The 15,240-nt window shown below is 44.9% G+C and overlaps 1 protein-coding gene across 6 annotated transcripts in view; it reads left to right on the top strand.

Moving 5' to 3' along the window:
* slc23a1 (solute carrier family 23 member 1) overlaps positions 1-15,240 on the top strand; it is a 91,673-nt gene that overhangs the window by 35,825 nt on the left and 40,608 nt on the right. For all 6 annotated transcript variants that reach the window (XM_038795650.1, XM_038795645.1, XM_038795648.1 and 3 more), the window contains exons 3-4: positions 10,463-10,585; positions 11,940-12,097. In XM_038795650.1, the coding sequence (XP_038651578.1) occupies positions 10,463-10,585; positions 11,940-12,097 (281 nt within the window). The remainder of the gene's footprint in view (positions 1-10,462; positions 10,586-11,939; positions 12,098-15,240) is intronic.

Genomic DNA, 15,240 nt, shown 5'->3' with positions numbered 1-15,240 from the left:
CTGCTCCTTCCTTAGGTGAATGAAGAAGGAGCAGTCCTCCGAAAGCTAGTGCTTGAAACAAACCTGGTGGACTTTAACCTGGTGCTGTAAGACTTATTTTAGTGCAGAAAGGCATTTGTCCAAACATTCCTATTAACATGAGCACAAACAAGACTATTTTAATCTGTCCTACTTGTTTGTCCATACCCATGCTATCTTTAAAGTATTCGGGTCATCTAATGGTACTTGTGTGGGTTGTTGGCTGTTTTGTCTGGTGTCTGCTGGTTCCTCCGATAGAAACATAGAAAATAGGAGCAGCACTAGGCCACTCTGCCCCTCAATCCTACTCCGCCAATCAACGTGATTTTGGCTGATCTTCTATTTCGATGCTATACTCCCAACACTCTCGCCATGACACCTTCGGGTCCAGAAACCTATCTAATTTCTCAAATATATTCCGTGATTTAGCCTTCCAGAGAATTCTACAGGTTCACCATCCACTGAGTGAAGATGTTTCTCCTCCTCTCGGTTGTTTTGGGATTGGACTGGAACCCGACTTTTTTAATTTGGGGAAAATTGAGGAAATGTTACTGGGCCACAGGAGTGAAAACACTGACCAGACAACTTTTATGATAAAGCAAACTTTCAACACCGAATTAAACACATTTTGTAACAAAGAAATAACTTGCATTTAACAGCATTCGCCCTGCTCTGGATTTATAGCCCTGCCTCATGTATTTTCCAATTAAGCAAACCAACATATCTTGAATATCACTCGTGATAAAATCAACCACAGGGGTTTCTGCATGTTTTATATTGGGTACAAAGCTCTTTGGAGGGAGTCCTTGGGGCAAACTGAACCCTATCTGTCCAGCCTGGTGTTTCAGAAGCAACTGACAAACCTGGCCTCTTCATTTAACTATACCACCTGCAATCCAAAAGCCCACCATATTCTTGTCTTGTTACAAAAGATTACACTGCCCCTGCAAAAATCAACGATTCTCCCCCTTTGTAACCAAAAGAAAAATACTAAATATGGACATTTCTCACATTCGTCACGCAGTCTTAACTGGCCGATACTGCATCCTGACACTGACCCCCTTGTTCTAGACTCCTCAGCCAGAGGAAAAACATACTGCGTTCAGCCCTATATATGTGAATTCTGTTTCAATTAGATCCCTCACATTCTTCTGACTTCTGGTGACTACAGGCCCAGTCTCCTAAACACCACAATGCTGCCACCCCAGGAATCAGTCTGGTGTACCTTTTCTACACTCCTCTCTGACAAGTATATCCTTTCATCGATAAGGAGACCAAAATTGCAATACTCAGTGTGGTTTGCTGTGATCAGGGTTGCTGCTGATTTGGTGGAAGCTGACAGACCTCTGTGACTGATGGTCATTCAGTTCCTTGCTTAACTGGCAAAATAAAATCTTCCATCAACTGTCTGCTTGTGAAGGGGCAGCTTCTCTGGGTGCATGTATGCGCCTGAAGCTGTGATGACAACGGCAGCATAGTGGTTAGCACTATGACTTCACAGTGCCAGGGGCCCAGGTTTAATTCCTGGCTTGGGTCACTGTCTGTGTGGAGTCTGCACGTTCTCCCCGTGTCTGCGTGGGCTTCCTCCGGGTGCTCCGGTTTCCTCCCACAAGTCCCAAAAGACGTGCTTGTTAGGTGAATTGGACATTCTGAATTCTCCCTCGGTGTACCCGAACAGGCGCCATAATGTGGTGACTTGGGTCTTTTCACAGTAACTTAATGCAGTGTTAATGTAGGCCCACTTGTGACAATGAAGATTATTATTATTATAAGTTTGGCCATTTATTTTCAGTGTACGATTTGAGGTGGCAATAACTCAACACTGGTTCTAGTCGCTAAGTGGATTGACTTATTTGATGAATATTTGCCCTCTGGCTGTCCAACTCCACTCAGGCAATGATTCAGCAATTTAAGTCAAATTTAGATTTTTGTCACTCCTGGTGCCACATCAGTTTTTTTGCTAATGGAGGAGAGGTCTCGATGCAGTGTGTCATAGTCACTGGACTGGGCTACGTTCCATGTTTCAATAGGTGTTTCTTCACTCGAGGAATCCTTTCTACACATCTCTGCTGAATCTGCTGTTTATTTTTGATGACCTTTTGGCAATTTTCACTGCTGCCATTTAACTAGGGATAGCATGGGGATGATGTGTAGTGCTAAATATCCCAAAACATTCATGAAGCATCTGGATTCTTCACTTGTGAGCTGAGGCAATTTCCATGTGCTTTCAGGCATTGCAATCTCGATGGTGGTTGCTGATGTCAACTGGTCTAACTCCCAGTAGTCTGAATAGTTGCCAATGGTGACCAGATAATCAGTTCCTGTGAAGTGAAAAGGTCTACCCCAAACTTGTATTAATCCTCGTATTAAGTTGATATTTTCTCTACACCTTGCTATAACTGCTAAAATACTTTTCACTGTGTACTAATACATGTGACAATAATAAATCAAATCAAATTAGCCCAGGGTTTGCCTGAGATATTATGAGTGCCTCTTTTAGCTTGGTGGTTGTTCCAAGCACTTAACGAGCTGGTGTGGTTCTTAATGTCATTGCCTATGTTTGGCCAGGAAAGCACTTTTCTTGCCTTTCCCAGACTAGACCAATTCCTTGATGACTTTTACAAATGTGCTTCGGTATCTCTTTGCATCTGCTTAGGGATAATGACTCTAGTTCCTTTCTACAATATTCCAGCTTGGGCAAAATTGGTTCTTTGTTTTCCCAATACATTCTTACAGAAACATGTGTTGTTGAGGCCAAAACATTGTGTAATTTCAAGGAGGAATTAGATATAGCTCTTGGTGCTAAAGGGATATTGTGGGGGGGGGGAGGGGGGAGAAGGGAGAGAGAAGAGAGGCGGGATCAGAGTATTGAACTTGATGATCAGCCATGATCATAATGAATGGCGGAGCAGGTTTGAAAGGCCGTCTCCTATTTTTCTATGTGGAGGGCTTCAAGCTTCTTGCATCAATGTTTCCTTTCGCACTTTGTGACCCATAGCTTCTTGGTTCCCCAGCATTTAGGGGGTATCACGGTAGCATAGTGGTTAGCACAGTTCCTTCACAGCTCTAGCGTCCGAGGTTCGATTCCTGGCTTGGGTCAATGTCAGTGTGGAGTCTGCGCGTTCTCCCTGTGTCTGCGTGGGTTTCCTCCCACAGTCCAAAGATGTGGGCTAGGTGGATTGGCCATGCTAAATTGCCCTTGGTGTCCAAAAAAGGTTTGGAGGAGTTATTGGGTTACGGGATAGGGTAGATACATGGGCTTCAGTAGGGTGCTCTTGTAAGGCCTGGTGCAGACTCGATGGGCTGAATGGCCTCCTGCAATGTAAATTCTATGAATAATACTGTGATGCACTGGCGAATCCCTCGGTGGTCCCCATGCAAGGGTTTAACTTGAAATGGTTCAGAAGTCTTAACTTCATGTTGTGTAAGGCTGGGAACTATCCGACAGAAGCATATAGTTAACTTCAGATGGTTCTGCCAGTTTGATTCCGAGTAGGATGGAAAATAAATTGCTTCTAACTCCAAAGTAACTATCTAAACACCAAAATCCAGTGTTGCACGGGACACCCTGCTGCACATACCTGACTCTCCCTAACCCCCTCTCTTTCTACCCACCACCACCACCAACATTACAGCAGCTGGTGCCATAAAAACTGGGTGTTTCTTGCCTCTGTGCCCCAGTTATTCCTTGCTGAGGGGCTGGTTTAACACAGTGAGCTAAATCGCTGGCTTGTAATGCAGAACACAGCCAGCAGCGCAGGTTCAATTCCCGTGACAGGCACCGGAATGTGGCGACTGGGTTTTCTCAGTAACGTCATTGAATGCTACTTGTGACAATACGTTTTTGTTGTTATTGGTTATTATCATTATTATTATTCTGCTTCCGTCTTGGCGAGAAAGGGGATTTGGATTTTCATAGATTTTCAGTGAGGGTAATTCCATTAAAAGCAGCAATCTGCTGGTGATTGCCTGTGTCTCATTTTGCATGGTTTGCATGGTCTGAGCAACATGCTTGTCTATTGGATTCCATGGGCAGGTTTAACTAAATGGGAATTAAGTCCCATAGTGAGCACATTTTAGCTGTGTGTTTCCCAGTGCTTGCAACACTGACGGCACTCTCATTGGATAGGGGGCCTCAGCAGGGAACGCGTGGCCGAGGACGCACGTAGCCGCGTTTTGTGTACCGAAGATCTCTGCTTGCCGGAATTCCTCAGTGTGAGTGGAACTGGGATGCCATCTCTTGAGGGCCCCATAGCCCAAATGCACTTTGGGAGTGTCTCCTGCCTGCCCGCCTCCCCCCCCCCCCCCCCACCCCCCCTCGAATCCAGGACAAGCATTGATCATTTCATGCTGTCTCCACTGATAATCCTCTGGAGCAGTAAAATCAACGCACCGCACAACCTGTTGAGCTTTTCAAATGGCATCCAGGACATAGTCAGGAAACTGCTGCTTCAGTTTCCAACTTCACTTGCTGATTTGCATCTAGAGCGTTAAAGACATTTTTACCTTGGCAAGTTTGTGGCAAAATCTCTCCCGGTTTTCGTGGGATATTGCGATCTCTTCAGAGCTTTATCGAGACCCTTTGGATCTATGTGCTTTCAAGACTTTCCAAGATTTTTTCACTACTACCATGCCACTAATCTAGTTTGTAGGAGTTGGCACTTTGTGACTTACTTCCCCACCCCCGACTTAGCTTTCAGGATGGATTTGAGAGCAGCTGGAGCTGGTCTTGTACACTCCTCCACTTCAAGATGCTCTCCACCAGGAAGACATCCAATACCTGTGTGGGGAAAGGGTTTATCTTAGTAATATATCCTGATCTGTTCAGCAGACACTGGCCTGGTGCTGTGTGAAATTATCCAAATCTCTCCTGGTAAATTGGAGCAATACCGGTCCAAGCTTTTAACTTGTTTCAGCTGAGTTGAGGGGATTTGGCTTAATTACTACTATCTTCCCTTCCATATTATTGGGGTCTCGGCTAGTTTGTCCTCTTGGCGAGCATCATATGCTGCGATCATCACCTTATACAGACCTGTGAGGCTCATGATGTTGCACATATCTCCAGTGTCTGTCTGAGCTTTCACATTAACCTGATGCCATTTTTTGCAGTCATCATCCCATCTGTCATAAGCCACTTTCTTTTACCTTGCGAATTGATAGATGCAACCTGTTCTTGGGTGTAGCCTGACCAGTCAGAATTATTTGACTGACATCGCTCCAGAAACAACCATGTATGCTTTCATTAAAATGTGGTTCAGATTCTTGCATTTAGCACACTGCTTTTCCCAGGCTGGAAGCATCCTTTCTTTTGTGTGGTGTCCTCTGGCATATTTACACCCAGTACTCTGGCCCTGATCTTTCTGCTGGCCCTTTAATTGTCCATGCTTTTAACTTGTGTTAAAAGGTCTGGACTGCATCTCTGCATAGTGCAAAGCCTTGTTATTCTCCCATCAATGCTGTTGATGGTTAACCTCCTCAGGATCTCCTACACAGGGTCGCTCGGCAGATGTCCTTTCATGGCAGGATCGCTTCATCCTGTCTCTGATCAGAGCATCCTTCAGTTGCCCAACTCTATTTAGATTGATATCTCATTGCAGATTAATTAGTGCAAATTCCTAAATAAGTGTGTTTTAAAATGAGCCTTCAATGCCTCAAGTGCAGCTTGTCAGACTCTCCATAGCACTGATGAAGTTACTACCCTTATCATTCAACTTGCGTTCCATAATTACTTGTGTTCCATAATTTCATAGTTCTGTGATTGAGACTGGAAGAATTTGCACATCCGTCTCAAATCTGTCCTCATCTCCGTATGAGCAGGTACTGGAATATACAAAGCCGATGCTGACTCACCCAGCAGTCAACGTCCTCTACTAAGTTTCAGACTGATGTTTTGATTCTCTTCTCTTCTCTCCCCCCCCCCCCCCCCCCCCCCCTCCCCCTTTTTAAAACATTTGCTGACTCTTTTAAAGCCATGAATATTCACTCAGTTGCACCCACATGTGATCTCCGAGACCGCATGATGATGTCAAGCCGCAGTACAGGAGGCATTTCTCTAAATCCACTTGATGAAGCAGAAACTGATGATGCAAAAATGGTCAAAACTGTTAATGGGTAAAACTACAGAGAAACAGTGACTTGTGTCTAAATGTGGCTGAACACAAATCTACACATTACCCAAAAGGGAAAGAACTCAACTTGCCAAATGGTTGACCAGATTTGAGAGATAACAAACTAAAGGAAGCAAAATATAAAATGCAAGGAATAGTGTAAATCTAGGAGATGGAATAGTAATGAAAACTAGTTGCTTATATTCTTTCATGGAATGTGGGCATCTCTGGTTGGGACAGCATTCATTACCCATCCCGAATTGCGAGTCAACCACATTTCTGTGGATGTGGAGGCCAGACCAGGTAAGGACATCCAGATGGGATTTTCAACAAGCAGCAGTGGTTTCATGGCCATTATTAGACTTTTAATGTCAGATTTAAAAAAAAAACAACTAATTTATCTGCTGTGGTGGGATTCAAACCTAGGTCCTCAGAGCACTACCTCCCTGGCCCTCTGGGCTTGCCGGACCCTCGCTGCTGCAGCCTGTTCTCCATTCTCTGGCTGGTCCTGTGTGTCCTCACTGGGCTCTTCCTCAAACCCCTTCTGATCTGGCCTGTCCTCTTCTTCATCCTCTGAGGTGGCCAAATATTCCTCCACCTCCACGTCACCTTACTGCTGTGCCAGGTTGTAGAGGACAGCAGATCATAAAGATGCAGGTGACCCACTTGTACTGCAGTGTATCACCAGAGCGGTCAAGGCATCGGAACTGCATTTTGAGGAGTCCAATGCACCGCTCAATGACAGTCCAGGTGGCCACATGGGCCTTGTGTTGCGTCTCCGCAATGGTCACTGGCCTCTGTACAGACGTCATTAGCCAGGTCCTAAATGGGCACCGTTTATCCCCCCAAAAGCCAATCGGCCACCCTGGGCTGGTCCTCGAAGAGGCAAGGATGTCCTGCTTCCCCAAGCAGTAGCTGCTGTGCACACTGCCTGGGAAGTGTGTGCACACATGCAGGATCCTCATTTGGTGGTGACACGAGTTAAATGTTCAGGGAGTGGAACCCAGGGATTCCACCCATCGGGGATGTAGGGCACTGGTGAGCACAAGGCAACATGCATGCCACCTATTAACCCCTTGTGGTGAACGTATTGCAGTAACCATTCACCATGTATGTAACTGTACCACGCTGTTGCTCATGAGGGCTCCACCTATGGACCATTGTAAGGTATTACCTGTGATGTATCATGTTGGTGCCTTTGTGGGCTCTGCCCCTGGCTCCTCCCCTTGAGAGGAGATATAAAGAGCAGTAGCCCTGTAGGTGGCTCTCAGTAGCAGAGCAGTCGCAGGCGGGCACTGTTCTAGTCGATTAAAGCCACAATTTACTTCTACATTCTGTTTCGCGTGAATTGATGGTCGCATCACCCCTGGACCTGGGTCAGCCTGTCGATAGTGGAGAATCCTGCTGCCTGATCATCTTTTTGGAATTGGTCCACGTCAAAGTTTATGAAGTTCACTGCTTGGGCAAAGAGGGTATCCATGACTTCATGGATGCATCTGTGGGCTGTAGCTCAAGCCCTGCAATTATCCTGAGGTGTGGAAGTTCAGGACTGCGGTGACCTTGATGGCAACCGGGAGTAAGTATCCTCCTCCCCCACGTGGTATGAAGTCTGTAAGGACATGGCACAGATGCTGTACCGTCTCCTTGTTGAGATGGAGCCACCTGCGGCCCATCATCTGTTCAAAGGACCAGCGATACCTGTGCACCTTGGGCCCTCGCAGGCCTCCCATTCTGTGCTGTGCCCTGGCCGGATGGGAAGCTGCGTCTTGGGTGGGAATCAGCACATGGTCTGCCACCTTGAGTCTCTGTCGAATGTTGCTGCCGTTGCCTTCTCTGGTGCCTGCCCTGTCAGCAGCATCACCTAGGGAAAGTTCCACGGAGTCCAAAATATCATCCATACTTTTCGATATCTGTTAGAATTGGAGAGGGTGAACGACTGACAACCAGCAGTGTCTTCCCTCCAGTCTTCCTATTTCTCTCTTTTCTCTCTTTCCCCAACCCCGGCTGCAGTGGGGGCCCCTTCTCACCAGCCCCCACACAATGTATCCCAGACACCTGCACCTAATACCTGGACTGGGCGCAGGTCCCCTCCCTGTTGCACTTGCCCACCCTTATGCTGGCCCAGGTGCAGGGGCCCAGCCCCTGGATGTTTGGAATTTTAACACCACGTCCATGATGTTACCTACTGCAGTGTTCAGGCACAGTTTCCAGCATCATGGTCTGGTTGCAATGCTAGGTGATAACGCCCGCATGCTACATGGCACGTCAAACCATGGCGATCCAGTTGGGGAATGCGAGGTGCTCACCTAACTGCGATTGCCTATTAGCAATAGCCTTCAGCCATGTGGCCAGTGTCTCCATGGTCAGTGGGAGTTATGGTTGATCGATGGAGCAGACAGGTTGCCCCTGGAACAGGTATACATATTCCACGGATTGGCATGGTTAACCCACGGGCGATTAAAAGCTGCTCCCCCTGCCCTCAGCCCACCAAGCACTGGGGCTGCAACCTCAGTGCCCCCTGGCTCTTTGTCTATGAGAGAAGATGGCTATTCACCACCTCTGGTTCAACGCAACAGTTCCTCCACAAGAGGTGTACTAATTGGCGCCCACAGGACCACTTGATGGGGAGCCCGTTACATCACTGGAGGCCATTAGATCGGGGATTACTCCCATTAATTGTAATGAGATTGGGCTTAAGTTCTTGAATCGCAGCTATTGAGTTGCCATTTTCTCTGTTCACCAAAATACTATGAACCTGTTTGATGTCTTATCACCTTATCAGCATCCTGTTGACACTCTCAGCGATGCTCCTCCGTGGACAGCACGGGGGCACAGCGGTTAACACTGCTGCCACACAGCTCCAGGATCCCGGGTTCAATTCCAGCCCTGATGACTGTCTGGAGTTTGCACTTTCTCTTGCGTGTCTGCCCTGGTTTCCTCCCTCAGTCAAAAGATGTGCAGGTTAGGTGGATTGCCCATGCTAAATTGCCCCTTAGTGTCCAAAAGGTTAGGTTGGGTTATGGGGATAGGGTGGCGGCGTGGGCGTAGGGTGTTCTTTCCAAGAGCCAATTCAGACACGATAGGCTGAATGGCCTCCTGCACTGTAAATTCTATGATTTTGAAATACAGGCCAGGCCAGTTACTCACATTTTGCCAGCAGAGATGTGCTACAAAATATTATTTGTTGCAATAACCTTTCACAATCTTGCTGTTCTCTTAACCTGCAGTGGCTCAGTGAGTAAATAGCAAAGTGTTTTTTTTTGGTCCTTGCAAAACAGAAGGTGATACATTTAAGCAGATTTATCAATTGTGTGGTGAATATTGGGTCATTATAATTTACTGCAGTATGTTTGAATGGAAGAATACAACCACCATCCCACTCTTATTGGCACACCATGATCGGTGTTTCAGACTGCTCATGAGCTGGTCTTGAAGACGAAGTTGGCAGGTTTACCATGTCGCCCTACACAGTTGTCTCTGGAAGGCGGGTTTGGCAGTCTTGTATCCATCCATGCCAGTTGTATGGCCCACTAACTAAGCCCACATTTTGAAGAAAGCTGGCAATGATTTGGGATAAGAGACTGGAATCCAAAGAGGATAAACTAAATACCAAACTTCATTAGTTATGTTAAAAAAAAATGCTGTTCCTAATAAATCCTCTGTGGGATTGTCTGAGCCTCTCCGCTGAAATCGCTCTCGCCGTGGGGGTGGAGATTGGGGCGTCAGACCCACGATCGGGTCCGACACCTTCCTACGATTCTCCACGGACCGGAGAATCGCCGGCAGTCGCGTGCTTGTGGTCAACATGGCGCCGGTTGGGGGCCACTGAAAGAGGTGTACTAATTGGGGGTGGGGGGACACCAGGACAGCCAGGCTCGTGATTGGGGGCCACTGATCGGCGGGCACGCATGATCTGGGGGGTGGGGGCTTATAATGTGGGGTCTGGCCCGCTGTGAGAGTCTGCCAAGTTGCACGGGACCGCCGCCACAGCAGGACGCCGCGCAGACCCGCGGCCGGAAGTGCAGGCCCCTTTTTCGGCAGCTGGAGCTGTGTGGACTACTCCGGGGTCTTGCAAGCCCCCTTCAAACGGAGAATCACTCTGGGCTTTCTAGAAAAAAGTCCAGTGATTCGAGCCTGTTTTACGTGGGCCTGGGGACATAGCCCCATTGTCAGAGAATTCCACCCTCCACCCCTATGTCAGAAATTCATATTTTATCTAATTGACTTTAGATGGGAAATACTTGGATCGTGTGCTATAACATTTTGATATAAATTACAACAACACAATGACAGTTTCTATTTGCAAGACATTACATTATTGCTATTGTGTTTCTCAGGATGTTGAAACTAAAGAAAGTGTTCCAACACCATCCACACGTCCTAAAAGTAATGGTTTTGATATGATCTACAAAATAGAGGATGTTCCTTCCTGGTACCTTTGCATTTTGCTTGGATTTCAGGTATTTTCCCTTTCTTTTGCTTGCATGCTGGTTGTGTAACTATTTGCAAAAAACAAGCCAACTAAAATCGGCTTCACAGGAAGTACGAGGAATCATTTTTGCCTGAGTCTCTCGCATGTATTTTGAGTGCTTCTTTTAAACTGTGTTCTGGTTTTAGAACACGTTGTCAATAGAAATACATTCCATCTGATTTGTAACTTTGTGATCTCATGAAAATTTCAGCAAGTGCTTTTTATACTAGTCCCCCATTGGATTTGAGTCCATCAGATTTTGACTATTCTTTGACTTATCTTGCAATGCCCTTGCTGTAAGCCTTTTGCTGCAGAATTCTCGAGAGGTTGACCGAATAGAATTTTCTCCCAGGGATGTTATAAATATCACCAGCATCATCTGTCTGCCAGGACAGGAGGTTAAGGTGATTCTGCCCTGATGGAGTATCTTCTAACATTGAGGTTTGTGCGGTGCTGCATGCTAACGTTAACGCAATTCTCTGGAATGGAAGGTTGAAGGTGTCATATTATCCACTCCTGTATATAATGAAGTACAGGCAGTGATTGACACACAGGATGACCAGTAAGCACGCAGCACAGTGCAGCCAATCACCAGACAGGACACTACCACTATAAAGCCAGAGGGTACTAGGTCTCCCGCTCTCTCTGGACCCAGCCACTGAGAGTCAGAGTCCACGAGCTAGCCAGTGCAAACACCATACGGTAGCTAGTAAGTCTGGTCAGGCTAGTACCAGGTCTCCAGTCAGTTCAGTATAGTGTTGACCCACAGCTGAGCATGTATATTAGTTATGTCGTTGAATAAAATCGTGTTGGATCTTCTCCAGTGTTAGAGGTCTGTCTCTCGCCACACTGCATCAACTGCAGTCCACGTCGAACCAACCTGCCTAAAACATCAGAAGGTTGACACAATTTGCAATAGCTTCTTCATCTTAATCGAACCCTAGGGGACAAATAGTGATTTGAGGTGAGCTATCTTATCACCAGGGGTATTGAAAGTTAATTTATTTAGTCACATCTACTTGTAGGTTTAATGTGATACTGAAAGATTTGACAACCTGCTTTCATTTCATATGAGCATATGTCATATTACTGTTGCCTGAAGATGTCATATTGTTGGTGAGGCATCCACTGGCAGCTGTTAAATCCTTATGTCAGAATCTCCCATAATTGTTTTGTTTGAGGGGAATTTTTTTTTTTTTTTTTTGAAAAGTTATTTTCTGAAATTTTAAAAGATGCAAGCTATAAAAAGAATACCTGAAGTAGTAATGTTCTGTTGAAACTCTTGGGAGTATTGCCTACTGATAAAATTATGGTTACAAAATCTTCTAATTTTCATTTTCTAGCACTATTTGACTTGCTTTAGTGGAACCATAGCTGTACCTTTCCTACTGGCCGAATCACTCTGTGTTGGAAAAGATCAGCACACAGTTAGTCAGCTGATTGGTACTATTTTCACATGTGTGGGAATTACTACTCTTATCCAAACAACATTTGGGTGCAGGTTTGTAATGTTTATCTCCTCTAAGTATGTGTCCATATGTATAATAATGTGAATTGTTTTCTCTTTGAGATCGTTATATTCCATAAACTTTGTTTGAGAAACTATTCACTTATTTTCTATCAGGTTATTAGTCATTTTATTTTCTCATTCTTGAGACCTTGTTCTATAGGTTGTGCATCGCTTCTCCGAAATGTTGAAACACATTCGGCCCCAAGCATTTCAGATGAGGGATTTTCAACCTGTAATAATTTTTCTTAATATAGATCATTTTCACTTTTCCACTTCGTTTTGGTGATTTGCTTCCAGGAGAATTATTGACTGTTGTAGAACCCAGACATCTATGTTTTTCCTCTCGGCAAATCTGATAATATTGAACTTGGGTCCATGTTTGGCACTTTACCCCACAGTTTTTACGTGTAACTTGAGTATCGTTGCTGCGACTTTTTGAGACAAATGATCAATCCATTTCCATTTGTGAGTTTTTAATCTATAATCTGTTATTTATGGGGGAAGGATATTGATTAGGGAACACTTTAAAAAAAAAAAAAAAATAATTAACTACTAAAATTAAATTGGGCACCCATTTATTGTCTGCCGGCATCAAGGCCAAATCCATGATGTTGACGCAAGCTTTCTTCTATGATTTAGTATCCTTTTTCTTGCACAGCCCCTCACTTGCCTTTTTAAGTCATGAGATCGATATGGCACAGAAGGAGGCCATTCAGCTAATTGCGTTCCACGCTGGCTTTAATTCCTGTAGTCCTACAGCTTGTTTTTCTCAAGGGCCTATCCAATTTCCTTTTGAAATCTCTGCTTCCATCACCCCTCTAGACAGAATGTTCCAACTTCACAACCGTCACTGCAGTTCTTCCCCTCAATTTTGCCCCTCCCCCCATAATCATTTGTGCAACAGCTTTTTGTCCCCCTAGTGTCCTTGTACCAACAGATTAAGGGCGCAGCCTATCTTTGTCTACCTTATCTAAATCTCTCAAGAAACTTGTATACCCCTCGAATTCTCCCTTCCTTCGTTCAAAGGACAGAATAACAGCCCAGCCGTTTCAACCTAAACTTGTGGTTAAACCTCTCCCATTCTGGTAAATCCACTGCACCTTCTTGAGGTAAAAGATCCCATGGCACTATATTTTGAGCGAGAGCAGAGAGATTATTCTTTCTGATATGTACCCCTGAATCAATGTCACCAAAACAAAATATCCGATTATCACACTGCAGGTGGGGGAGTTTGTAGCACTCACTAGGTGGGGAGGATTGTGGAGTTCGCTGGGTGGGTGGGGGATTGTGGCACTCACTGGGTGTGGGGGGGGGGGGGGGGGGGGATTGCGGAGTTCACTGTGTGCCTTTTTCTGCCTTTTTCTATTTGCCACTTGGCTGCTAATTGTTGTTCAGAACATAAAAGTAAAACAAAGTCCAAATAATGGGTTTTATTTTAAAAGTCCAACAAATATAAAAACATGCTGCTGAATGATAATAGGTTGGGGAATTTTAAACAGGAAAAATGCTGCATTAGTAAATGAGAAAATGTAGGTTGTTGAAAATATTAAAATAAATAAGTCTTCAACTCTAGTATACGATTAACTTTGAATCGGAAATTATTATTTTTAGGAGCTGTTGTATAATTGGGAGCCTCTTATGCTTGGGAACTGGGTGCTGATGACCAAACTTATTTCCCTTTGAAATCAGATAGGTGGAAAAGATTTTCAGCCCATCAAAAGCCTAAGACAATGGATGAAATCTTGTTCCTAACTCCCCAGACAAGTCTGGTGACGTGGGGCATTTAATTGGGTGGAAGAGTGGCAAATGGGCAACTTCACACCAGTCTCCACCCCAATCCCAGGGAAGGTCAATGAGCAGCCATATGGGGAGTACAACAAGGAAATCTGTGCATGATTGTTTGCAGGCTCCAGAGGGTTCTGTCGTTTAAGGGCACCCTGTGCCCAATCGAGGAACTGGAACTTCCTGCCTGCATGAATCCCCCTCCTGCCACTGCTCACCACTGGCCTGGGTTCCAGCGACTGATCCTCGGTCTTTGGAGTTCATGCGGGCTGTAGCCATTGCCTCCCCAAGGCTCCACTGGTCTCCGGATGGCTGGTAGCTCCCACTGGGCTGGTGTTTTCCATCAGGGCTCTGGATCCCAGGAAAAGACCTATTGCTAGCCTGTCAAGTGCCTGAATAGAAGAACATGTGGGCCTTCAAAACACAGGGCTCATGCTGGCTCTCCAGTGAATGGCTGAAACCCCTGTTGCAACAACAAGTTTCTGCCTAATGCTTTTTCCTTGGATGACTACTTTTGACAAATCTGCCATTTATTTGGGATGCATTTGACAAATCTAATTCTAAAGTTTAATTATGGAGCAAACAGCTTGCTGCTGCATTGCAATTCAAATAACAGTAGATTCCTCAGCATGCGGGCTTTCACAAACTCTAATTACATTGCTTACCATGTCATTCTCTGGATTTTCTGAAAAAAAATTTTCCTCTGAGCCACTCGGCTGCTAAATTCTTTTATAATCCATTTAAAGTGAGATGATTAAATCTTTCAAAATAGGTTTGTAAGCATATTTCAAAGTTGGTTACTTAAAATATGGAAAAAATGGATGTTAAGCTATGGTGGGGAAGTGCTCAATGTTATTGTTCAGATTTAAAAATTACACAGATTGGAGAAATCTCTTTCCTCATTTTCCGGATGCAATAGAAATAGGGGCTGACATTCGATCACTGAACAAACACATGTACTTTATTTCAGTTAGAGTGGACAAACCTATTGACATTCATTTTAAGTAGGTACATTTTCTTGCTCTGCCACTAACTGTATCAGCAAAATTCTTCCATTTATTAAATACTTTTCTGAACTTGAAAATTTCACAGCTGAAGAAGTATTCTAGAATAGCAGTGACTGTTGTAATTTAAAGAAAGATGCAGCTTTGTCTCAAATGACAGTGAGATTTTTAAAATGATCTTTTGTTTAATCTTTGTCTCTGGCAAGGCCAGTATTTGTAACCTATCCCTCAATGGCTATTAGTGTAGTTAAGTCAATCGCGTTTCTGTGTTTGGAGTCTCCTGTGGGCCAGCTAGATAAGGATGGCAGATTTCTTTCCCAAGTGGACATGGTGAAACAGACGGGTTGA

The sequence above is a fragment of the Scyliorhinus canicula genome, chromosome 4 (assembly GCF_902713615.1).
Source record: "Scyliorhinus canicula chromosome 4, sScyCan1.1, whole genome shotgun sequence".
Taxonomy (NCBI): Eukaryota; Metazoa; Chordata; class Chondrichthyes; order Carcharhiniformes; family Scyliorhinidae; genus Scyliorhinus; species Scyliorhinus canicula.
The sequence above is the reverse complement of the archived record's forward strand: the minus strand, read 5'-3'. Positions and strand labels throughout refer to the sequence as shown.